At 25.3% G+C, this 27868-nt stretch overlaps 1 protein-coding gene across 1 annotated transcript in view; it reads right to left on the bottom strand.

Annotated features, from left to right (window-relative positions):
* Positions 1–8764: 8764 nt before the first annotated feature.
* Positions 8765–27868, bottom strand: part of LOC129985103 (uncharacterized) — a 31758-nt gene continuing 12654 nt past the window's right edge. Inside the window, exons 6-15 of the mRNA XM_056095015.1 lie at positions 24913–25096; positions 24010–24168; positions 22229–22289; positions 18711–18830; positions 17469–17539; positions 15605–15680; positions 15491–15521; positions 13939–14060; positions 12067–12273; positions 8765–8885 (exon numbers count right to left, since the gene is read on the bottom strand). Of these exons, the coding sequence (XP_055950990.1) occupies positions 8794–8885; positions 12067–12273; positions 13939–14060; positions 15491–15521; positions 15605–15680; positions 17469–17539; positions 18711–18830; positions 22229–22289; positions 24010–24168; positions 24913–25096 (1123 nt within the window). The 3' untranslated portion in view covers positions 8765–8793. The remainder of the gene's footprint in view (positions 8886–12066; positions 12274–13938; positions 14061–15490; positions 15522–15604; positions 15681–17468; positions 17540–18710; positions 18831–22228; positions 22290–24009; positions 24169–24912; positions 25097–27868) is intronic.

Here is a 27868-nt window from a genome sequence, read left to right as displayed (position 1 = left end):
ATTTGTGTTTATTAACAGAATTGATGAGGACTGACATAGTAAATAGTAGCCATAGACAATATCCTTACATGCACTTTGATTGTATAAATGTCGTACATTTAAAAAAAATGTGATAAATTTAAAACTTTACATGTGGGGAGAAATGTATTAAATGTCTAATTGTGAAATATCTTGAATTGATGTTATAATATTGAACTCTCATTTGTTGCATTTTTGTCACTAATAAAAACCCATTAAACAAGTGAAAAAAAGTATAAATTTTTTATTGTTCAAATTATATGTTAATTTCTTAAAACCCAGAGTCTGGTTTGGAATAATTAATTTTTGCTATTGTATTTTCAGTTTGTACATTCCACTTTTTTTCCATGTTAAATTTCTGCTATCCAAAATTCAATTTCTAAGATAATTTTATATTTTATGAAGAGCCAAACCACATACTTAATAATTGTATCAGATATTAAAGAAATCATATTGAATTTTTTTAGAATAAAACATGAAATGTGAATTTCTCTTTGAATGAATTGCTTTGAATTTCTACACCTCATAATAAGGTGTACATTAAGATAATTAAAAGCATTCAATTGCTTATAATCATAAATTTTTCAATATTCTGACTTCGATTTCATTTTTCTGCCCTTAAAATGCATTGAAATTTGCTTAACAATTTTTTCTTATAATAAAGATGAGTATGTGTGTGGTGGCGTTCTACAGACTAGACCATTTGAAATAAAGATGTGAAACTTAGTAATATCAGCTTTGGATGCAAAAATGTTTTTAAAGCGATTTATTAAGATTTTAAGTAATTAAAAATTTATATTTAATTATTTTTATATTTTCCATCATAACTTCAAAAAAATATTATTGCACAAGCATGATTTTTGCATCATCTTAAAATTAAAACAATTATATTTTCAAAGATACAAATTTTTGTTTGCCATATAAATTATTTTTATATATTTAATCAATTTTAAAAATATTTTTGGATATTTTCCAACCAGAATACAAAAATGCATAAGAATTTTGAAAAAATATAAAACGAATGAAAATGTACATATGAACGAAAAATGTATATAAACACATTAGAATGATAATATAAAAACATAAGAATTCTGGAGGAAAACCAAAGTTATTGAGTTACATTTTTTTATATTCAATATTAATACAAAAAAAAGTGAAGTGCATGAAATAGTGAAATTAAACCACTATTCTGAAGATTTACTTAATTCTGAGAAAATCTGTAAAAGGTTTAAATTTATATTTAAAATCTATTATTAATATTTAGAAAAATGACACTTTACATTGTTAAAAGGCTAAGTTTTAATCTTTTAACAATATAACATCCATTTTTTATGGAATTTTGGAGAATGGCAGAAAATAAAGGAAAATGCACAGTAAAATGAACAGAATGGCTTAAGGCATCTAAAATAGTAGAATTATACATTTATTTAAAATTTGAAACTTAAATATATTTTGTTGAAAAAGCTATTAAGATGAAATTACATAAAATATTTAATTGAAAATTTTAGCGACCAGTAATCGCTGTGAACAAGCTAGTCACCAAAGGCAAATAGTCAATAAAATTCCAATTTATACTCACATCTAACTGTTTGGACAGTATTCATAAAAGCCTGTTGTCAGGATTTGTAGGTTGATAAATTTGGTGAGCTGTTAAAAAAAAAAAAAGTTCCACAAAATAAAATTCTAGGTAATTGAAGTTTCTATTAAAAATTAAAAGAAATATGAATATTAAAATTTGTTTAAAACCATGAACACTATTTCTGATTGAATAAGGGCAGAAATCTGTAGCATTGCCCATACTGGTATTTATATACAAAATTTACTTAATTTTTTATTATTCATGTAATCTGTCCAGCTTTATACAGACATTTACTTGAAGAAAATTCTCATCAGACATAACAATATTGGAATATAAATGGGTGTTGGCCGTCAATAGCATGTATTTTGGTAAATTTGCATATACTAGACACAAAACCTATGAAGGTAGGAAATAAGATATTTATATTGAATTTATGAGTTGTCACTTCTGTAATAAAATGTTTATTCTTTTCAATAAATTAGTTGTATTATCAAAGAAGAAAAAACTGAATCGGTTACTATTAAGGTAGGAAATTTATAAAAAGATTTTACCTTTTGAAAATAAATAAATATCTAATAAAAATCAGTTCTTTATTTTTTATTGCAATGCATTGCACAATTCATTTTTTTTTTTTTTTTTTTTTGAGAAAGATAAAATGAAAGATTGTGTAATGAACAAATGTAAATAAATAAATAAATAAAAATAGAATACTTAGAATGCAAAAGAATTATATTGTATAATTGAAAAGTAAGTCTGATTAGACTCCTTGGGTTGCCTATTAGGTTTCACGATCCAGTATTTCAGATATAATTTTATTGGTTGAATTCTGAGAGGTAGATATATCAGATAATCTTTTAACAAGTATAGATGCTGGAAAAGCCTTTATGCTTTTTTTTTTTAAAAAAAAAAAAAGAGATTCCCCCCTCCTTTCATTATTTCTTGAAATCAAGATAGAATGGGAACACGGATAATGATTAGCGAGAACTTGGCAGCGAACCAAAACGCATCACATTCATTGGGAAAGTTGAGAAAATATATTTCATTGCAGAATTACCAAATATTTTACAGAGTGTTTAATCTAAGCGTGACTAATAATTTATAACCTGTTTGAAATAGGCATATATTTCAGCAGCCTTCTCAGTAATGATCCATCCATCAACGTCCGGCTTTTTTTCCTCGAAGTTCAAAGCTTCATAAAACGACCAGTTTGGTTCACAGAACGTTTTTGTTTAAAGATAATTTTACTAAATGTAACAAATACAGTCCTTTAAGAAATTGCCATACCATTTTAATTTTGGAAATTATAAAATTACTAAAGATATTTATAATTTAAACACTCTCCACAGAAATAGTTACTTCCAGTTCAATGACAAAAATTCATTGATTGTTTATTATTAGCATAAATTTTGTGGCGTAGTTTCAAAGATTTTACATAAAGTTCAAGTCTGGACTTGGCCATAGGAAAACGACTTTTCCTATGGCCAAAAGACTTCCAACTTTTCCTTTCGTTTTAAAACCGTTCCTGCATGAATTTAGATGGCATGTATGGCAAAAAGCATTGCCCTTCTGAAATATCCAATTAGTACTACCTATAAAGGCCCATGCGGCATCACATGTTCCAAGATACAGGGGTAACTGCGTTCTTTTTTTTTTTTTATTTCTATTTATTTATTTATTTATTATTATTATTTATTTATTTTTTAAAGAAAGCTGGAATATCCATTTCCACTCCCAACTGAAACTCATTATATTTTCTCGAAATCTGTCTTATCTGACTTCCAAGATTTCGTTATGATCGCCTAATCAATTTATATTCGGAATTTAAAGAATCTTCTTGTTGATAGTTTAATCTTAGTTGAATTTATTTAAATTAGCATATTTATGGTGAATATATTTATTAAATTCATTAGGAATCTTGGTAAAATTAGTTTATTAGGGAAAGAAATTAAATACATTCCCAAATAGACACGCATTAAATAAACATACTCTATGGAGGAAAAAAAATGATCCTTGAATGAATGGGTATCTTTATTAAATTTAAATCTTTGACTGCGATTTTTTTTTTTTTTTTTTTTTGCATATTCGGCGAAAGTGAAAAGAATAGGTTCTGAATAAGACTAATCTGTTCGAAATTTTTCTTTTAAAAATTTTTTAAACAGAGCCTGAGGTAAAATACCCCCTTACCGAAAAAAAAAAATATATCTTTACTGAGAACTACTTAAATTAATTTTAAAAGATTAGTGAAATGTATATGTCCCTTAGTAGACAAAATATTAACAGTTTGAATCCACTCTGCTTTTTAAACCAACAACTTTCATTGTTTTGATGAAATCGATAGATAATTTGTTAAATATAATTTTAATTAATGAAAAGTTGACAGGTCTCAAAATCAAAAATTATCAAATAGTTGTTCGATTGCCTTAACTTAAAATTATGATTCTGTGAACTTTTGGGTCAAACTAAAATTAAAAGATACAATAATGAATATTTTACTCTTAACAAAATACTTATTCGGATTTACTTTCTTTCGCGGGTTCATTTTTGAAAATTCATTTAATTATTTGAGTAATATTATGTTAAATATTTGTTAATAGATAATCTATATACCATAAAATATAATTTAGATCCTTTAAACAAAAATGCATGTAAAATTTTAAGATTAGAAATTCTTACAAAATTACATCAGTCAAGATTTTATGGAGAATTTATTAAATCTTTTATACATGATATTTCACCAAAATTCTATACCCCCCCCCCCCCGCGAAACAATTCTCTTCCTGCTTTTAATTCCTCTACGGTTAATATGGATTCTTTGACAAGTAGTTTAGATTCTAATTGAATATTGGAAGGGTTAAGTGAAAAGCAATTGTCTCGATCAAATTGAACTTTGATTTATTAGCTAAAATATATAAACACAGTTCAAAGTAATTAAAGAAATGTCGAAAAACAAAATGCTGAATAATATTTTGAAAAGATGCAGTGAATAATTATTTGCAAAAATATACTTATTCTTAGCTGAATGAAATTGTATAAAAATATGAACACCACTACATTTTTAATAAGTATTCTTATCAATAAAATATTTATTTTTACTTCAATTTTTTTCGAAATAATTTTGTTTGCTTCATTAATAAAATTCTTTTAAAATATGCATGTATGTATAGGCATCAGATTAACATTCTGAATTATTCGAAATTATCTCTCAATTTTACTTTACGTTAATTTTCAATATTTTTGATATGGGGTCGCAATCACCTCTGCATAGAACATAATTTGATATTGTGCTGATTCCATGGGCCCCCAAATTCATTTTACATTGCACAGTCCATTATGGTTCAAAGGCTCCCCTAACCATTACTGATCCTTCTTCCATATACTGACAGAAGCATTCAAACGGTTCCTGCCTCAAATCATGCCAATCGCGTTCGTATTCTTCAAGACTATCAAGGCTATATTTCTTTTCATCAGAACATATAATTTTTTTCCACTCATCAATCCATGACCGACACTTTTTACTTTATTTCAGTCTTTCTTTTTGATAATGTTCCTATAACTTTGAGGTTTTTATAATTCTCAAAAATTCTGCTTTAGTATTTGATAAAAAACTCTTCCAAACTGCGATATGTGAAATTTTTCGACTGTAATGTTTCGAAATTTCACTAATCGCGAAAACCTTATTAGCAAATAATCGAAGAATTTATTCGGTCATCTCATTCGGTTAAAATCCTTTTTTTTTCTAAATCATTTTATTTTGTTTGAATTTTCTGTAATTATAACACTGTGAGTGCCAGTGTTAGAGTGTTTCATGAATATAAAAAAATCATTTCTTTTTCAGATTTACCAGAAACCTTATAAAATTAAATCAAATAATTCTTTACCCAGGTCATCTTAAAATAACTTGTGTATAATACAAAAGTGCATTTCTACTCCTTAGATAATGTTTAATTATTCTGATATAATGTATAATATGCTAATTTTCTGAGATGATTTAATTTTCTAACATAAATCTTATTTAATTTTTAGACATTTAAATCTTATTTATTTTTTTCACGATATAGAAGCTCAAAATTAACATATTAGCGCTTCTTCGGAAATGTGCCAATTCATTAGAGATCATAATTTCTTAATGTTCTGTAGTATAGAGTTAATGTATAGATTTCTTACTTTTTTCCTGCAGTACGTTTAATGACTCAACATGCATTACTCAAACAGCATAAAATATAATTCCTTACATCAATCAGAATTGTGTGCAATTAAAAGTATATGCTTATTATCTAAATTTTTAATGCCTTCTCTAATTGAGCATAATTAGAGAGAACACATATGGTCGTATTTGTCATTTTTTTTTACTTTAAAAAGTCATTTAATTTAATTAAAGTTCAATATCCTTAATATAAACCATATCTATTGCTTTTATTTGCATTCCTTTAATGTTGAGCTAAAAAAACTTTTGAAGGTTGCAGAAATTATTATTAAACATTATTACAATTTGATTTGTTTTTCAATTGATTAGCAGCCTATTGATTTGTCTTAATGAGGGTACAATACCACAGAGATAGCTTTCTGAATGAATTGATTTTACTTTGGAAATCTCTCATGTAAAAACAGGTACTATAATTCTAAAGTTAGCAAAGATTTTTCTTTCTGTACAAAACTGAAATATTCATTTGTGTAGTGAGAGTAACATCTGGAGGAGAATAAATATTTTTTTCACTTCTCATACTTTTCGATTTAAAACATAAAATGCAATGAAATTCTTGGTATGGATATTCCCATTTTCTATGTCATATTTTTAAATAGTATATTTTATATTAAATTATTATCTTATATTTCTAAATTTTATTAAATTCTCACTTACAGCAATTGTCATATTCTTGTCAGGATATAATTAACAAATCTTTGAGTTACTTAAAGGATTCAGGTATTTATTTTAAATTATGCATAACTTTTCATGGTCTTATCAATATTATCACATCTTTATGTAAGATATTTGAAAAAAAAAATACATATGGACTTCACCAGTTAAATTATTTATTATAAAATAAATATAGAAGTATATAAGACAATATATCTGTAAAATATATAATAATGCACTTGGTATGGTACAAGATAGATATTGCACTGTACTCATATGTAAAGATATAATAGGAATTTCAAATATAAAACACAAAAGGACAAATAACTATTTTTTAATTGTGGAATGTTTTCAATTGTCACTTTGAAGTGATACAATCTCAATTTTCTCAACGGAAGTAAAATGAATTTTTAACAATCAGTAACAAACATGATGGGAGAATCTTGAGATGAGTGCTATGTAAACTATGAATGTACATATATCTCAGAAATTATTCACACATTTAAAAGTATTTATCAAACATAAATTATTTAAAAAAAAACTTAAAAATACAAGAAGAATACAAAAGTTATACAAGTTTTTTAATAAAACTACAGTGGTAATATTTATGCTGTTAATCAGTACAAAATGACCATGAAAAATTTATTAAAACAAATAAAATCAACTAAGCACTGGAAGAAAAGTAGAATGTTTAAAATACAATAGAGCTGGGAAATACCAAAGATTTATTATAAAAAATGAAGATCATGAACCATTATTAACAAATTTTACATAAAAAATTATGAATTTTACATAAAAAAACACATCAAATTCCCAGTAAAAAAATTTTAATTTTGAAAAAAGAAATGCCTATCTATCAATATTACATATATTTATTTGACAGACTATGCAGAATTATTATCCATATTTAAATAATTTTCAATTTATATTTTGCAAATTAATGTTTTTCAAACACAAAATAAAAATCTTTTATTAACACTTAAGAACAAAGATAATAGATCCAAAAAACAATTAAAATTATAATCATGGTATAATTTCTAGCTGTTAATTAATCACTTATCAATCTTTTGTAGAACTGCACTTTCAGATTTTTAGAAATAAAGAAAGCAGATCAATGTAATAAAAGAATACTTCACATTCAATTTAAAAGCAACTATTTTCAAACATCATAGAAAGAGAAAATTATGATCTTAAATAAAAATATAAGACCATAAATGAAAGGTTTAAAAGTTAGTGGAACAATATAATATAAAGAAAAGTCTATCCTTAAAAGTATGAAAAAATAAAAATCTGAAAAACCCTTTCTATATGCATTTAAAATAACAAATATAAAACTGCACTTTCTTGATAAACTGAATTTTTTGAAAGCATCATTATATTAGAAACTATTCTTTCTACAATTATTTTAAAAATGGTAAATGTTTAAAAGAGAATTTGTTTTCCCCTTAATATTTTGAGAGGTTACAGAAAAAACGAAATGCCTAGCTTTAAGTACTACATTTCTATATAGATATCAAAATAGTTAATGAAATGTTCACATTTTTAGGGTAAAAACCTGAATTCCTTAAAAATGCACTTCTTGGTATGTATGATGAATATTGCACAGATGAATCATTTATCACATTTATGCTTATTAAACAATATAAAGACTAGAGGGAATAAAAACATTTTTAAAAAGTAAAATACTCTAAAGTATTGTTCAATAGAAAATATTGTCAAATAAACTAATTTTTTTTTTTTTAAACATTTTTGGGGAAAATGTCAAACAATTGAATTGCATTGAAAATGCAATAATTTGTATGTATCATTAATTTTGCACATGTGAATAAATATTCTATTACATAATGTCTTGTACACAACAAATACAATTAATATAATAAAAACAAGGAAAAAAACATAATAAAAACATACAAATGTAATAAATGATTGATGGAAAAAAACAAGAACAAATAATAATAATGGAATTAAACAAGGGAAATATAATAAAAACACACAAATGTAAAAAAGGACTAGAGAAAAAAATAAAAGCAACTTAAAAAAAAATACTTTAAAATATATTAACAATAGTAAAAGTTGTGAGCTAAACCATGAATAAAAAGAATTCAAGGCTACAAAGAAATCACATTTGCATTTTAAAATATAGTTGCTACAATAAAATGCACTTTTAAAAACAGTTATAAAATGTTTATGATGGTTGTTGTCATAAAAAATAAAAACATATAAAAAAAAACATTCTAAAATATGCATACTTTAAATGATATTAAAATAATTACAGAATTAAAGAATAAAAAAAGTGAATTTTGTATAGTCCTGCCTCTTGAAGAACTGAAACAAGTATTAATTAAGGTGTAGAAGTTTGTGGTAAAATTTTGATGAAAATATCACCATCAACTACAGGCTGTTGAAGATGAACCAGTCCTCGAGCATGTAGATCTATTTGAGAAAAAACAAAGGGAAGCGTTAATACTAATGCAAAAAATAGCATATATCATGATAATTTACTGCAAAGTGTAAATTATTTACGAATATTTCATGAACTGTAATATTAATATTTCTTAATTTTAATTACTTTAGACAAAGCTGTCAAAAATTAGTTAAACAACTTGTTTGACTTCAATTACCTGAACAGTAAGTTTCACTAAAACTATAAAGTAGATATAGCAAAATCCACAACTATTAAAAGTTTTTGCAGCTATTACACTAATAGATAGAGACATGGAAAAAAGAGGTGAGAAGATGCATCAGCCATAAAAGTTTTCTACTATTCAGCAAAGTTACAAGATATTCAATCAAAATAATCCTGACTTAGCCACAGCCCTTTAGAAGGGAAATCACTGGTTGCTACAGAACAAACAAAGGAACTACTGGATTAGAAAGAAAGCAAATTCTATATATGATACTGGTGCAACTTTTTTTATAACCATCAAGTACATGCTTCCAAAATCTTTTTATTGATAATAAATTTTGGTTGGATCATTCTATTAAAAAAAATTTTTTTTAAGGCAATATTAAGATATGAATGGAATATACATTTTCTATGTATGGAACAGTCTATCATCTATGTATATGCCAAAATACTTCAAACTTTTATTTTTACTTTAAGTTCTTATTATTAATTTTAAAGAGGAAAAAGTGTGTTGATTTAATGACAATGACTGAATGTTTGCCATTCATAAAAAAATGTTGCTTCTGCTTTATATGAAAGTACTACTTTAATTGCCCAAATCGATATTTTTTGCTCATGGATTAAAAACAGATTATATTTGAATAGATAGATTGATATATCAGATTAGATATTAGATTATTATAATAAATTGTTCATATCATTGTTTAGAACATCTATCAATTGAGTTGCCATGTATCAGATCATATAATCAATACGATTAGTCAGCAAATAACAATAATGCAAATGGCATAAAAATAATTGAAATCATTTGTCTGATAGTTTATAATCATAAAAATGAAACAAACTCCAAATGAAAAAATTCAACTGGAACATTTTTCTAATCTATCATACATAATTTTCTTTAAAAAAATGTTACTTTTTTTTATGGGTTTTTTTTAAAACTTTTTAATTGTATGCACTGTCTAATGCACCAAAATGAAAAGAAAAGAAACAAAACAGACCAGTTTCAATTATTATACTTTAATAAACTCAATAATAATAGAATAAACTCAAAAATAACAGAAATAATGAGGCTACACAGATTGAAGACAAGTTACAAATACAATAAAAGTGTTGATTCTTGAACTAATAGAAGTATTGATACCCTGTAAATCTCTGAAGGTGATGTGATAGAAAATGTTCATTTAATGTTTTTAATATCAGAAAACAAAATTGTTCTCAATATTTACCTCAGGTTAAAGAAAATTATCTGGGTAATTTTTATAAACTTGATAATCAAAAAATTATACTCATAGTAAGCACTTGGCTAATTGGAACATTTCAAACTCAAATTTGGTGATAATTTAAATTTTTACCCTGATTTCATCGAATTTCGCATTAAAACAATATATATTGTATATAATTTGAAAATATTTTGATTAATTCAATAAAATAAATAAATAAAATGCGCTTTTTAAAAAAATTCTTTTCATCGCATAATTACATAAGTACAATGCATCTTCAATTATTTAAAAAAAAAATTCAATCCCTTAATTCACTTGAAAATTGTTTATAATGAGATCTAAAATTTTAACGATTGGGAATCTAATTTCCATGAAATTTCAAAGCTTTTTTTTCGCTTAAATGTTTTTATTATCCCCTATGAAGTTAAATTTTTGGTATATTTATGGCATATATAAGATTTTGGCATACTTATGGCAATAATTTTCTTGTATTTAATTCTAAATTCAAATTTACTAAACTTATTTTGTATAGTGTAATGCTGCAAAATTTTTGATTTGAGAAGTTTGAAATTTCTGTGGAACTTGAGTGAATGCTACTTTTGCACAATTATTTACATTGAAAAAAAATAATAATTTTAAAAGAAAAATTATCCTTTTTGAATTAACTTTCTTTGAAATATAAAAAGCATTTCCATAAAAAAAACTTCAATTTAAAATTAAGTAAAACAAATAATTAAAATAAAAAAAAAATATGATTTCACATTTAAATAATAAAGTATATCTTGCACATTTTAAAATTTTCTATAAATTTATACAAATAAAATATTTTCTCAAAAATAAGGTAATAATCTCTTTTTTTATATTTTTATTCAATGGAACATTGCTGTAAAAATCAATTTTGAACATGCTATTATCTTGATTTAATCACCATTGTTATCATTACTTCATGTTTTTATCAAATGCAATAACAAAATTCTTTATAATATGGGACTGTTGATAACCAGAAAAGAAGAAGAGGAAAAAAATCATTAACATTCGTTAATGAAAATTTTTATTTTGTTTGGAAGACTGCTTTCGCTGTCTTGTTTCTGTGTCAGTATTATTTTATTGGGTATTATTATTTTGTAATATTATTTTAAATTTTAAAATACATTATTTATATACTACAAGATAAAAAGAAATTTTATATATCTGTTTCAAAACTAGGATTTATAATTATACTAAATTTCTCGTTGAAATTCAATTAAAAAGTGGAGATTTAATTTATTGTTGAATTAAGTACAGAGTAGTATATCTTCCTTTTCAAAAAATTGTTATCAAATACATTTATATGCAGATAATACATAACCACATTAATAACATACAGATAATACATACATATTTATGTTAAGACAGATTTTTGATACAAGAAAACATACAGGAATTGAGCAAAAGAAAGATTCTTCACATTTGAATCAAGTTTTATGCTGAATATTTAAAATTCTGATGTCAAAGCAAAATACCATAACTGATAAAAGAGTGATTAATTAAATTTTTATGCTCAATGTTTAAAATTCTGATGTCAAAACAAAATAACATAACTGATAAAACAGTGATTAGTTAAATTTCAGGAATTTAATGTTAAGAAGAAAAAAAATATTAAGATGAAAATAAAAAGCCAATGAGAATTTCCTAACTGTAGCAAAATTCACCAAATAAAAATGATTTTTGTTTTTGTCCATGTAGGATCATATTTAGAATATTAAATGCTATGAAGGAAACTTACGAAGTAAATGATTAAACAACTCGGCCACACGCCTTTTTGTGAGTGAAACATTGCGTAGAATGGAATTAAAAGTTGTTAAATCAGATACACCACTTCTTTCCAATGTTTTAAGTACCAACAAATGAGTTTCTTCTAAAACTGGAGTTAAAGATTCTGCAGAAGATGGTGGTGGAGTTCTTTCAGGTGATATTGGACTCATTTCACAGACTGAAAGGATAATGAAAAAAAAAAGGATTAAACATATGTTCAAAAACTGGAAGTACATAATGTGTAGATGTTAAAAACAAATGCCCTTCAATGATCATTCTGTTCAAAAAATTAGGGTAAGTTAATTAAACAGTATATGACTGCATTATATCAATTTAAACTTTTTGTAACCTTGAGAACTTATAAATTTTCCCCTTGTTCAAACAATGTTTTAATGCTATCAAAAATAATATAGAATTCAAATCAGGTTTAAACGAACAGATATAAAATAAATTTAATCATAATAACTTGTAATATCCTTTATTAAAAATTCAAAAATATCCTGCTTTCCTAATTTTTTTAATGGCTTTTACCTTCAAATTTAATAATTATTCAGTATTTAGCAAAAAACTTGTTGCATTCAAATATTAAAAATAATAAGTAAATCATATAACATAACAAAAAACGATAATAAATACAATTTCAAAATGAATTATCATATTTAGCATTTGAAGAGCTAAAAATATATAAATATGCATAGCAGTAGATCCTTTTGTGTAGATTGCTACATATGATGTGCCACAGTAACGCTTGTATCTCCTTATGCAATAAATTTTTAGGACGTTCTAAATAAATACAAGCAAGTTTGCAGATGCATCAAACATACATTAAATAACTGTATCTTTAAATTTGCAAATTAAGATGAAATTATTTATTGATTTGAAATTCAATACAAAAATTGCATGGAAAAATTGAATTTTTATATCATAAAAGCAACATATGCACAAAATAAAAAGTATTTAATTAGATAGAAGAAGAAACCAGCAATTAAAGGTGGTTTCATTTCCAAATCATTTTATCCCTTTTGATTTACTCTCATGATTTCAAATTTATGAGAATAAATCAAATGGAATAATCTATGGATAACTGAAAAGAAGAATAGTAAACTTTTTCTTTTCATCTGAAAAGAGAAAAATATAATTTTTTTTCTCTTTCACACCATTTTTATTACTTTCTTACTTTTGAACTTTATTTTTATTTGCTCATGTTTCAATCAATCTACAAGTTTGTAGATCTCACTAATGCAAAAACAGATCATTTCTGGAATTATATCTGCCTTTGAACATAATAATTTGAAAATGCATTGAGCAAAACAACAGAGGAAATTGGTGCAGTGTTACAACAAAATTGCAGATTTCTATGGAATTTTAGATTAAAATTGACTCATGCAATTTTGTGCAATGTTCTATAGATGTGTATGATTATAACGTAACAGCTCAAAAATTCATGCCTTAGATAAATGAAATTTTTGCTATAAAAATTATAAATCTTTATTACATTTTGATTCCAATCAGAAGAAAGGAAGTTTTAAGCGTATACTTAGCTTTCTTTATTACTCAAAATGCAAAATATGTCGCATGCAAATATTGTCTTGTCACAAATTTATCAGAAATTGTGGCAAAAAGATTCACATTGATTTTTTTCCCTTGATTATTCATTTACCTGAATTTAAAAATTTAAAATATCCAAACTATTTATATTATTCAAACCAAGATGTAAACATAAGTTTTAATAAAGTAATATAATAAAATATGGATTCTTTTCTTTTACAGGCAATTGGAAATAACTTAAATTCAGAATGTATACAGAATATTAGAAATTATGATTAAAAATAACATTTCATACTTGGTGGCACAATTGTTTCATGAACTTCTTCTAAATCTCTCATAATAGGTTCAGCAATAGGCATCACATACTCTTCTTCTTCTATCATGGGCGGCTGAAGTGAATCACTTGCATCTCTTGCCCTTATTAATAAAAATAATTTAAGCAATCACAAAAATAATATATTATTCAATTAAGTAGCAGTTTTTTTGCTGACATTTTTCAAAAAAATCTGTAACATTATACCTTTGTTGAACAGCAAATTATTAGTAAAAAATTAAAAAGCAATATCACAAAATGTTTTTTAAATGTTTGCTAGTAAAAAAAATATTGATTTCATTTTTTTTTTATTTTTTGTATAACAAGAGGATTTTGTAATCGTTTCATTACAGTACTTAATTTTGCACCTTCCTTCTTAAATGATGTAATACAAAACATTAATTTTTTTCAAATAACAGTGAAATGAAAACAAGCATAAAAGCATGTTTAATGATAAAAAGAAATATAAAAAGAGGAAAATAAATAAAAAAAATGTAGCAAATTTATTTTGAAGAGAATTTGGAAAATTTATCTGAATTTAAAAGTTTAATAAATGTAATATTAATACATATTTGAAACAAGTAAAATGACTTTAAATAATAGATCATACACACAAAAAAAAACTTTCCATTGATTAACACAGTAGAAAGTAGGGAGCATTTTAACTTTTCAATACTTTAATCAAAATTAGCCTATAATTAAATTTTTTTTACAATTATCTCATTATATAAAATAGACATATTTTATACTAGAAAATCAACTGTTGCTTTATAAATTTTGAATTCACAGGCACAAACTCTGCCTGAACTCTACTTAGTGTTGCTAAATCAAACAAATTCCAGTTTGATGCACACAAAGTGCTCATAATTCAGTGTTTATTTTTAAAATAATAAAGAATTAGATTTTTGCGGATTTTGTGGATTTTATTGGCACAAGAGCCATGATGTTGGCTATGCTGCGCCAAACTGTATTTTTCAGGATTAAATTATAAAATTTCAGCTATAAAAACAAAACAAAACAAACAAAAAACAAAACAACAACAAAAAAATGAAAACTTGAGAAAGACGAAGAAAACTTAAATATGTGGATGAAAACCTATTGATTTCAAAAATGCAAAAATTTTAGCATGTGGTGTCTTACCAAGTAAGAAATGTAATGGAGTATTCGTATTTTGAAAGAAGTGCAAACGTTGAGCATTGAAATTTGGACATTCTGACAATATATGTTTAACAGACATTTGACAGTCACACTGGGAACATAGAGGTGGTTGTTCACCTAGCAACAAGTGGAGATGGGTGAATCTCGTATGACCAATACGTAAACGGGTTAATACTGTGTCTGCTTTCCGATTAGGTAATGAAGACCACGGTTGTACATAAGGTTTAATAGCATGTAGTTTATTGTTAATTTCAAGGTCCCACTGAGCTTGCAATTTGGAAAATAAAGAATTAGAAGCATACTATACCAAAACTTTAATCTTGAATTGAAGCATGATTTTATAATATTGTGTTAAGTTCTGTTGAAATCTACTTACACTAAGGAAGCACTGCTTGACAGACCTGTAACTATAAAAAGATTTAACTTGTTAGAAAACAATAAACATTATGGTGCAAAAGCAAAAGGATGGGATACATTTATTAGGTATCACCTCTAAGCAACGATGTTCTCAGCAGTCCCGATGCTGATGGATCAGTAGTTGAAGCAGTAGCATCTCTTTGCATTTCCTGAATATATATATCGATAGATATATAATATGAGCAAATATTTAATGAGGTAAAATTTGATTATATAAAACATAAAAATTTACAGGACATCAACATTTAATGTAGATTTTCTTATTGAGATGTAACTAATAATAGATGAAATGAGAGGCAACAAACTCATGCATTTATTTATGCAATATTGTTTTTGATTTATGTGTATTTAAAAATCTATTCATTATTAATGAAAAAATTTCTCTTCCAATAAAATTAGTCTCTTGGAACTATTTTTAACAAACAAAAAGATCCATAGATTTCTCAGTTTCTACAACATCCAATAATTATCTTAACAAATTTGAGTACTCTAGGTAGAGAAATTTAATCACCCATCAAAATCGTAACTAGGAATTGAAGTGTCAATGATTCAATAGTAATACCTTCTAAATAAAATAAAAAAAAATAAAAACTGCAGATCAAAAGTTTTACAATTTTGCAAATCATCATCCATTTCCCTCCCCAATAGTACACATCATTAAATTTAAGAATTACTTCCTAAGTATAAAAAATATTCATTCACTGATTCTCTCATTCTTGTTCTATATATAATTATATAAATTGATAAATGTGCTTTTGTAAATATGCAATTTTGATTGCTGTCTTGCTGCAAGACCCTATCATGTTTTTATATATTTTTTAAAAGAATAATCAAAGAAATTTTTTTTCTCCAAATTAAGATTAAATCAATGTAGTAGATTTTAAGACTCCCCGAGTTACAGCTGATTGGATAATATGACACCAAGTTAAATAATGGAACATAAAATCTTAAATGACAAAAAAGTTGTAAATACAAACTCATCAATAGAATATGTACACAATTTGTTTTATAAATCTTTTAATATTATAAGACTTTTAGGCTGATTTTCAATTTTGAATAAGATGTGCCCAAATGAAAATAGGATTATGATTTGAACATTTTTCTGTTTGGTAAAATTTCCAAGACTTCTCTACTCTAATAAATGGCTATGCATCAGGATAATCAATATAGTGTAAAATGAATAGTAGTGAGAAGTCAAGAAGCAAAATAGAAGCCACAAAAAGAGTAGCACCACAGATTGGATTTCTCCACACATTCAGTGCAGTCTACAGAAATTCACATCTTGTCAACAGAAGGTGTCAATGGAATAGAAATATACAATTTTTTTCTGATGTTGTATTAACTTTTATGCTAATGACTAAGTGTAATTCACCTGCTTTGGATTATTAGTTTGTTCATAATTATTATAATCAAGGTAAAACTAGAAAATTATACTGTCAGCCTTACTATTAATACCTTACAGACTCATCCGACTACATTGCGATTTTCATTAAATACAATTTTTTTATTCATGCTATATTGTTATTTATGGAACAATTGTCAAACTTAATAAAGTATCTTTGTAAAACATTTAGGAATAAATTGTCTTCCCATTTTTTGATAAGCCCTTTTTTCCACATTGGTTTTATGCAATTTCACTGACATAAAGAAAATTTCAAAGCAAAAAATTTTAATTCACATGATTTTAAAAACAGTTAATTTAATCTATATTTAAGTTATCCAAAAGCATTACACTTTGTCACAAAGCAAGAAAATATTGCAGCCACACATAAAATTAAGTTTTTTTCTCTATAACTTATTTATTTATATCTAATGTGTTAAGTGTCTAATATCCTGCTTTGTAATCATTTCAAATATTATTTATTAATTTTTAAAGTATTTATTATAATGTTTCAAGGAAGATAAGCATTCCATTTACATTTTTGTTACTTTCTTACCACTGAATGGAAAGTGTCAGAAATGGGTGCAGCAACTGGGGCTTGCTCTTCCTCTTCTTCACGCAGCATTTCTATAAAATGCAATTTAAATTTTGTAAAAGTAAGAAAAAAAAAATCAGACATAGCTAACAATTATTCAAATTAACAATAAAATTATTCTAAAATTACTGAATTAAAAAAAAAGCTGCATTAGGAGGTAAAAAATTTTGATTTGATTAAAATTTGAAAAATTTGCAATAACCATTTTAAAATTAACTTAAAAAAAATAACTTAAAAAATATTTAATAAAACCGAATACCTGTTTAAATTATAATTATATATAACATTATATTAATCTCATCTCTATAAATATTTCATGACTTCTATCATTAGTAAAAAAGAAATATCAAATTTCAAAAGATTTTTTCAACTGGGTTAGTTATTGGTGATAAATTTTTTATACAATTTCAATTATTGGTTGCAATTATTCATAATTCATTATTGAATTTCTATATATTTAGGTGATGAAAAATTTATTTATATGGAACAATGTTGAGATGATAAATAGTTCACTATGTTCACAAAAAATGGTATAATGAAGAGTTTTATGAATATGGACTCATACCATTTAAACTAAGTTCTGCTGTGCAATGAAGTAAGTGATGGGTCATATGGAAAATACACTTTAAAAGTTGTACATTAAAAAAAATTCAGATCTCACATCATTTGTGATTAATTTAGCACAATTTTTTATTTACAATTAGTTTAGATTTAATATCTTAAAAAATAACAATGCTGTATTCAATTTAAAATTGGCGAATAGAAGAATTTAGCATAAAATCTCTAAATTTCTCAAAACACGAAAAAAATTGATTTGCACAGCTTTCAAAATAAATGGTCCATAAATGAAGACATCACTTGAAGCATTGCTGTAACCAATGCTTCTACCTACAATGCCTCATTTCTGTAGGTGCTCATTATTATTGAATTACAATCTGCTTTTTTTTTTTTTTTTTCATCCAGCTATGTTAAATTCCTTCCTCTTGTATCCATTACTTTAAATGCATTAGAATTATACAGAGGGCTATTTTTGCAAAGTCTAATGATACACCATATATGCTTCTCTGCATTATCAATTTGAGATGTTATTGTCTATAGCATTTTTTTTATTATGACTGTTATTTCAATAATGCCCTATTAAAGAAAAAATTGCATTAAATAATCTATAAGGGAAAATCATAGTCAAAATTTTTTCCAAATTACCTGCTTCTTCAAGAAAAGAAGTTTCATCAGGTAATCCAAGTACATAAGGATATGAATCAGCTGGATATTGTAAGGTTTGAAGTCGTCTCAGTCTATTTCTTATCCCAAGGGGCACTAATTCTGTAAAACAATATTAAGTAAAATTAAATTAATGTTATATTATGCAGAAATAATAGGAATTAGTATAATAACAGATGGTGGAAAGATGGTGTATAGTTGAAATTTTTTCATATAAAAAATTTAAATTTTTACAAATATAAAAGTTATATTGCATTTTTATATACTTTCCAGAACTATAAGTTAGTATCTAGATGGAAAAAAGAAGCTGGTACATTTTGCAGTATTAAGTTGAAGATGGTTTTTAATTTTTTTTTTTTTTTTTTTTCCCAATTCACTGTAATTGTATATGAGAAAAAATCTAACTTCCCGGGAAAAAAATCAATCTATTATGAAATTTACAATGGCATTTCTTTAATGTATTGCTCTAAAAGCTTTTAACTAAATAAAATTCCAAAAATGATAAATTTTTTACTACTGCAGTACAAAAAGAATTTTCTTTGTTTTAGACTTCAACTCTAATATATTGGTGACAAAAAGAAAGAATAATATAAATAATAAAAACACTATCTTGACTGAAATGTAACCAAGCAATTTTATTTTTGATACATCTAATACAAAAAAATTAATGCTGTAATATCTTCAAATTAATGTTCCTAGTTTCTTTGATTATAAACTTTAGGGAAATAATGGTTAATAAGGATTACTGTAAATGCATTGATGAAAAAAGAAAGGATTTAATAAATTGCATAAGAGATAAATTCTAAAGACATTTATATTATAATTCTCAAAGAATGCCTAAGTTATATATTGTTTATAACAATGTTTTTTATAAGATTAAAGTATATATGGATATTTATATAACTTCTTTTTCACGATAGCTTTCAAAATATAAGTATAACAATTACTACGATACATAAACCAGCGGACTAGGAAAATATTAACGTTACTGAAAAGTGGAGTCAGCTATCAAAAGTCCTACGCAAAAACGACCTATAAATCAAATCATGACCTAAGTTATTGCAACTGCTTACTTTCGTTTTCACAGCATTCAACATTTCACTTGATAAAGAATTACTAAAATGTATTGTTGCAGTATGTAACAAAAAAATGTATAACATTAAATAAGAGTAGCTACATCTTTGAGCATTAATAGGGTCAATAACTAGTTATATTGATAATCGTAGTAATACAGATAAGTAAAATTCATTTATTTTGTACTTACAGCTTCTGTAACCATTTATCAATTGGTAATTATCTTTAAAATTGCAGTTACATTTTTAAAAAAAGTAATAACAACAAAGAAGTTGCTATACTGAGAACAATTTTGAATTTATATCTCTGCAGATAAAAAAAGAAATTTTCCAAAAACAATTTATTTTGTAATTTGTTTTTTATGTTGCAGTTATCATAAATCAAATATTTTCTTGCAACTGAAAGAATTTAACTGACGACTTTTGCTAAAAGTGTGGTAAAATATTTGATTTTTAGTGACGGTGCTTATGATTCTACTTATATCTGCTTTCATTGTGAAAGAATATATAATTTTCAAGTTTATGAACTTATTACTTTGAATGAGATCAAAATATTTAAAAATTATAAATATGTTTAAATATTCTGATCCTATTCAAAGTAATTTAGAAATAATTTTTTCTCTCCATTTAGTCAATGCAGCATAGAGTAGTAATAGCAATAGTCAACACAAGTAAGTATGTTACTCATAATTAAGTAAAAGAATAATTGAATTTGTTTAAAGCACAAAGACTGTTTAGAAGATAATAAATCTGTTCCTATACTCATTGGATGATCAGTGAGAAAAAGTCCCACTTTTTTTTGAACAGAAACTATAGAACAGGGTATAGTAGCAGGATATAGTTTAGGGCAGTAGCAGCTACTTATACATCTAATTTTATACCTTAGTTTTTATTATTTTTTATCTATTTTATTATTTTTTACATAAAGAATTTAATGAATTGAATGTGAAAAAAATAATTAAAAGGGAGGTAAAACAAAGAAAATAAATCAATAAATAGGAAATACATTTGATTGCATACCAATCCTGACCCTGAAACGTGCCAATATTTGCATATTGTAAATGACACACAGGAAGGAAAAGAGTGAATTTCTCCCCTTTTGTACTAGTGCTAAATAAATTGAAATTTTTGAGTTTGGCCAGAAGTTCACCTCTTTTCTCTTGATTTTTCTTTCAATCATCTCTTACAATTTTTGATTTAAGTTTCAATTCCATCTAGTTTTGATAAAAACACATTTGATTTAGTACAAATTTGTTTTCTTTTTGCTGAAAATTGCTTTTTGAAAAAAATATGATTTTTCAAAATAGAATTAAAATAATTACCATAAAAAAATTTATTGTAACTAACAGGAAAATGTATCTTTTTAAAATAGTATTTAAACCAAAATTCTCTGGAAAAATATATTTAAAAGCATTTTTTTATACTGTGTCTGAACGGATGAGCGACTACCGAAATACTTTTTCTTTAAAATGATAAGTTTTTTTTTTAACTATACAATAGCATCCAGTTGAGAGAAATGTAAGGATGCTAAGCCAGTAATTTTTAATTAAAAAAATTACCAGAAGAAATTATAAAGAAAATAGTACAAATATAATTCCAAATATGTGAAGGAAGGGTGAAATTTGGAAATACCTGAAATTTCACTGACTGATGAAAAGAGAAATTCAAAATATAGTAGCAAAATTAAAATATTCATACATTATACACTAGTGGCAACTAGTTGATTCACCAGGAATGCTGAATACAATTAATTTTACTTAAATCCTTCAGATTTTACAGATTTGTACACAGGATTCTATTGAAATTTGAGATATTAATTATCTAATTATATATAATAATTATTTTAATTGTCTTATTTAAATTTTGTTTATTACATGCATGAAAATTTCTAATGGAGATCAATATCATAATATTATTAAAAATATAAATGTGTCATATAAATTCTAAATTTTTTGATACTGTAACTTCACTTTATTTATTTTGTAAACTGCCCAGATTTTAAGCAGAATCCATCTTTAGCTTTAACAATGAAAGAAATCATACAATAGAGAACGGTATGTTCATCTACTGTTGGAATGAGCCAAAAAATATTTTTAAAAATTGTGAAAATTCTGAAAAAAAAGAAAAAAAATTGCAGAACTATCAAATTGATATCATTAAAAAGACAATTTTAAAAGTTTGAAATGATGTAAAATTTATTTTTATGCAATTTTATTTTTTGAAAATTATCGCAGAAAAGCAGCAAAATTCAATTGCATTTTTAATTAAAAATTTTTTAAAAATTGCTTTGAGGTTCACATTTTTACCCTCTAAGATATGCATGCGTAAATTTGGATCTTAAGTCAAATGATTTAGTTTGTGGAGCATCAAAAGATATATAGAAGCATATACATATATTCAATTTTATTAGTAGTAATGATTACTTACGTCTAGACAGCCTTCTGAACATGGATTCTGGTGTTTCAAGAAATGATACTCTTCTTAGATTCTAAAAGAAAATTTGAATTTCGAAAGAGGATGCATTAATAATGTACCATATTAAAATATATTAATTTATAATCTGGAAATGAATTTTTATATCTTGTAGCTTAAAATTCATTTTTAAAATGTTAAAATATTTAATTGTGTGCAATGTTTTTAAATTAAGTGGAGCAATAACAGTTGTTTTGAAATCACATGAAATTAATGTAACAAATGACATTATAATGTAAAGGTAAATGCAATTGTTTACAAAAAAAATTCAAAATAAATGAGTTACCAAAAATATAACAATTATGCAAATTACTATAAAGTGCACATGCATTTCTCTTTAATAATCTTTATGGCTATATCTTGTTGAAAATTCATGAAAAATTAGTTTACACGATGCTTTTCTGACAATTTTGCTAAATTTTCAAAGTATAATGGTAAAACTCAAATTTAAAAACTTTCATCAACATATGTAACTACTTTCTAAGGAATTAAACAATCTATATACATATATATTATTTTTTTAAAAAATTAATGCTTTCCTTAGAAAAGCCTTTTTTTAAAAAAGAAAGAATTTAAGAAAAGTAGGAAATATAAATAACATACTGAAACATAATGTATAAATTTTAAATAAAAATATATAACAAAACCTAAGTCTACAGAATAAAATTATCTACTTGACATATTATTATTAAACAAAACAAAAAAAAAAATGTTTTTCTGAGAAAAACCTATTTTAGAAACCAGATTGAATTTTAAGAAAGAAACAAATAATATGTCTTAATATACATATAAAAAAAACTATAGAAATATCCTATATAAAAAAATAATATATACAATTTTTAAAACATTAAATATTTTTTTAATGTTTAAACATTCCAATAATTCATGTTCCAGAATTTAAAATGTTATATTTTAAATACAAAATAGTAAGATTTTATTTTGTTTAATTTAGTAATTTGTTTAATTCAGAAAAAAAAAAGAAACTTGATTTCATTTTCTTTCAAAATCAATTAGATTTTCTCAACTTATTTTCAGTATATTGAATAAAATAATCATGAGAAATGCAATTACTACCATGTATGAGAAATACTATTTCCTAATAAGTCATATACAGTTATAGTGGAGTTGAAAATATTTCATGCCTTCTTTCAGATTTTTCAGTATTTTTTAATTGGATAAAAAGCGAAGAAAATTATCTGGATTGCATTTTACTAATAAATCTTTCATCTTACTAATTAATTAATTTAATTTGAAATAGTGAAAAAAATTTCAAATGAGAATGGCTCAGAAATTGGAAATTACATATGAAAATTGCTTTATATAATATGAAATGATGAAGAAAAAAAAATAAAATAAATAAGGGTAAAATGAACAAATATATAAAATAATTTTAAAGAAAACAGCAACAGAAGTTGTGTTTACATATATTTATATTTATAACATATACATATATTTATAAATTTCAAAAAAATTTATTTCCCAGTTTCAATACTTTTAATAATTTGCATTAAATTTTATGAATCATGAAAAAATTTCAAATTAAAAATAATATATATTTATATTTTACATCAACTAAATATTGACTAAATATTATATTTTTTCTCTGTCTTTCAAGATGTCTAAAATAATTATGATGTTAAAATGTCTTTGATCTTTTCAATCTAAGAAAGTTTTATTTCATAAAAATAAATAAATAAAACTTAGAAAGTGGTCAACTCAGTTTAAATGACATTTACGGAAGGTACTGTTTGAGTATCAGCTCTAGCTATATTAGCACGCAATTGCTCAGAAGATAAAGAGATGGCAGAATCTATTATTAGATGTCTTCTCCTAGTACGTCTTTGTCCAGGAATAGGAACCGGTGGCAAAATAAAATTTTCAGAATCTGTCGTACTCTGTATAATAGAAAAGATTTAAAAAATTATCAGAAATTTTAAAGTTTGTAAAAATAAATGTGAAAAATTCTCATTTATTTAATAAAAAAATTTCATAAGCAGTTCAAGTCATTAATAGGAAGAAAAAAATCATATTTCAATGAGATATGCATTTTTATGCACCTTAGACTTTCAGCAGAATTCAAAAAATGACTTTCAATTTAAATAAATATTTTATCATAATACAGTTATTGGTATTTTAAGACTAAATTCTGCTCAATCCTTTTACATACACTAAATAAATAACTAAGATTATTTAATTTTGCATAATGGTACACCAAATGATTGCCACTGTAGAATTATCTTTAACTTCAGCAATGCAAATGATTACAATATGATTAATGATTCCAATCATTCCTAAAAATATAAGTTCATATTAAATCTGATTTTTAAAAAATAAAGAAAATTAAATGCAAATTGCAATTAATTACTTAAGCTCACTGATCATGCATTTGATATTTATTTAAAAAAAATCAAAACATTGATAAATTTATTCACTCGTAAGTGGAATTTTTGAAATATCAAGTGAATGATTAAATTTTAGAAAATTATAATAGTTGATAAAGCAGCTGATAAGATGATAACAACAGCTCAAATACCACCAGTTCTAGTGAGGAAAATATGTGGCTTTCTCTTTAAAAATTTAATTTATCTAAATAAATGTGTTATTTTAATGTGGTTCATTTATGAATTTAGAAAACATACTCTTCTTGGTTGTATCACAGGACTTGCTGCTTGTGTTGTCAAACCACCTGATGAAGATTCGGCTCCTTGCCTTGACTGGTGTATTTCCTCCAAAACAGGAATATCTTCAGGACTCAATAAAAAAGATAAATTCTCACCAACTAGTGTTGGTGCTTCCTGTTGTTGTGCTTCAAGAAGTGGAATACTATAATACACCAATTACATTGATATAATTATTTAACTTAAAAATTCAACATTATTGAAAAAATACTTGTTACAAAGATTAGTAAATGAAAGATACGCTATTACTATCTACAAATTCTTGCGATTTTGGTAGATAATAAATCTCTTCACAACAAAACTTGATGATTTTAAAGCAAAATAATCGAGTCATTTTCAGTTTTCATGAACTGCTGGTCTTATGATGACATCGATCTGATAACTGGTAATCAGATGGAGCCAAGGTCAATTATGATGACATTGATCTCAATAACTGGTAATCAGAAGGAGCCAAGGCTGGAGAACAACTTTTAAACTTAAGGCGAGGATTCGTTTCTAGGTTTGTTTTGCAGTATGTGGATGTCAAATGTCATGCAACAATATCACTTTCCACCTTCTTTGGCCCATAAATAGTCTTTTTTCCTCCAAAACATCACTTAATTTGATGAACTGAGCCTATTAACGTTCAGCTGAAACAGTTTGATTAAGTTTCAGTAGCTTCTGGTAAGTGATTCCTTTCCATTCCCACCAGACACACAATAATACTTTCTTAGCATGAATATTTATTTTGTAACTGATGTTGGTGGCTCACCTAGATCAACCCACCCTTTTATTTATTTATTGCATTTAGAATTATTGTACAAAATACACTTTTCATCACCCATAATGATTTTGTGTGAAAAAATCTTTCTTTTGTACAAAGAAAGCCAATTCATGCAAGTGCCAATTTTTCAATTTTCTTCCACTAGTTGATGACTAACTCATTTTCCTTCCTTCTGTATATTTCCCATTGCATAAAATCGAAGTGATGCTTGGTGAGTAACTCCTGTTTTGAAAGTTCTTCCTGAGTTTGACATGGATTAAAATCCATGCCAAAGTTTTTTATGTACAAATAATTTTTTTACTACATCAATTCTAGTCAAGACTAAATTTTCCATTATAAAATCTTAGAAAACATTTTTTTACTATAGAGACTCTCAGAATCTCCATCCAAAGTCAAATTAATCAATCCATAGCTTAAGCAGCAATTTTTTTTTATTTGTTTGAAAACAGAAATATAATGCAGTGACTTAAATGTTGCTTATCAATATCCATCTCTATAAAATTGATATATATATATAAAAATGCAATGAAAGACAGAAATAAAATTCAGAATTTCTTCTATTTTGAGGTGCTTTTTAAATGGACTCAGGCTAGCCCATCCCACCCAAAGTAGGGTTAGGGGGAAAGAGGATCAGTCAGAATAAAAATGCCAGACAGCACTATGGATACTTGTCAGTCTAGCCCCTAAGACAGAGCAGCACACACCTTCCCCCAAGCAGCAACCATATTGTACTAGCACCATTATCACTCCTCCTGTGTTAGTTTACCGAGTAATATTTTTTATTTTACAAGCATTGCCATATAAATGGTAGTACTTAATTACATTGTATATGATAACAGGTCTCAATCTATGTCATCCATAGGTGGCTTTTTTTCATCCATTCAACTTGCATGTGTGGGAAGAAAGGTGTTCACTTCACTTTTCATTTAATGTAGAACGTGTAGAAGAAACTTAAAACTGTACACACCCTGTGCACTTGCATTAGCTTCATGCAAGAAACAAGGAAATTTTAAACACTTCTACAATAAGATATTACAATCCAAATCTTTAATCTTAGTGGCTAGATAAATTTTTAAAATGAGAAAAAGAGGGATTTTTTGTTGTTGATGATTAACAAAAGAGAAACATAAGATGGGATTAAATGATGAATTTATCACTGAACAAAAATTATTTAAACTCAAATATGAAGATATAAAAGATAAAATATCAAACCACAGCACTTCACGTAGAAATTATTTCTTACATTTTCACAAAATATATAACTCTAAGAATAAAACTATAGAGGGTAAATATGCAAGAAAATCTCCAACATATTTTTAAGATTATCATTTTTTTTAAAAAAAAGATGTTATTTTCATTTCATAGTTTAGGATCAAAATTATATTTTATTTATTACTTAAACATAATAATTTATTTTCAGTTAAAAACTAATAAAAAAATTTAATTATTGACAACTTTTAATTAGTTTCATTTTATTTTTAATAGAAAAATTTAATTAAAATGCTAATTTTTTACATGTTTTAAATAAATAATTGGGTTTTGGTAGATAAGAGATTCTATAATGCACATAATAATTCTATCCCTAAGAAACTTTAATCCATGATTAGTTTACAAAGATGACACTGAGATAGTACCCTGTTAACAGAATAGATATGTACAAGCCTAGACATATGAAAGATCTTCAATGGAATGCAACTTTAAATCTAAAATCAGGCCTCTACAGTGGTTTTCCAACAGGATTCCTACTTGAAGGAGAGGGGGAACAATCAAAGATGCTTAAAAGAAAATTCAAAGATAATATGTTTATATATTTTAGACATAAAAATGCAACTGATAAATATAAGTAAAATATTTTCCCACTAATATTCAAATGCACCATTATTTTCTTGCATTCTACTCAAGCTGTTTAAGTGAAGAGTACTATGGGTACCTGTTATATTCATATTGCAGTTAATAAGCCAAAACTTACAGCTCAAAGTGGTACAATCACAATGCAAGTGCTCTTTTATTAGTCATGATATAGTTACTAAATGCTAATTTCACATAAACTATTACTAGATCTGTAACTTACAAATACATTCACACTTCAGCTGAAATGAAATTCTTTAAAAAAGAAAGAGAAATCCAACAAGGATCTCCATTTTTATTTTTGAC

Source organism: Argiope bruennichi, chromosome 9, assembly GCF_947563725.1.
Source record: "Argiope bruennichi chromosome 9, qqArgBrue1.1, whole genome shotgun sequence".
Taxonomy (NCBI): Eukaryota; Metazoa; Arthropoda; class Arachnida; order Araneae; family Araneidae; genus Argiope; species Argiope bruennichi.
The sequence above is the reverse complement of the archived record's forward strand: the minus strand, read 5'-3'. Positions and strand labels throughout refer to the sequence as shown.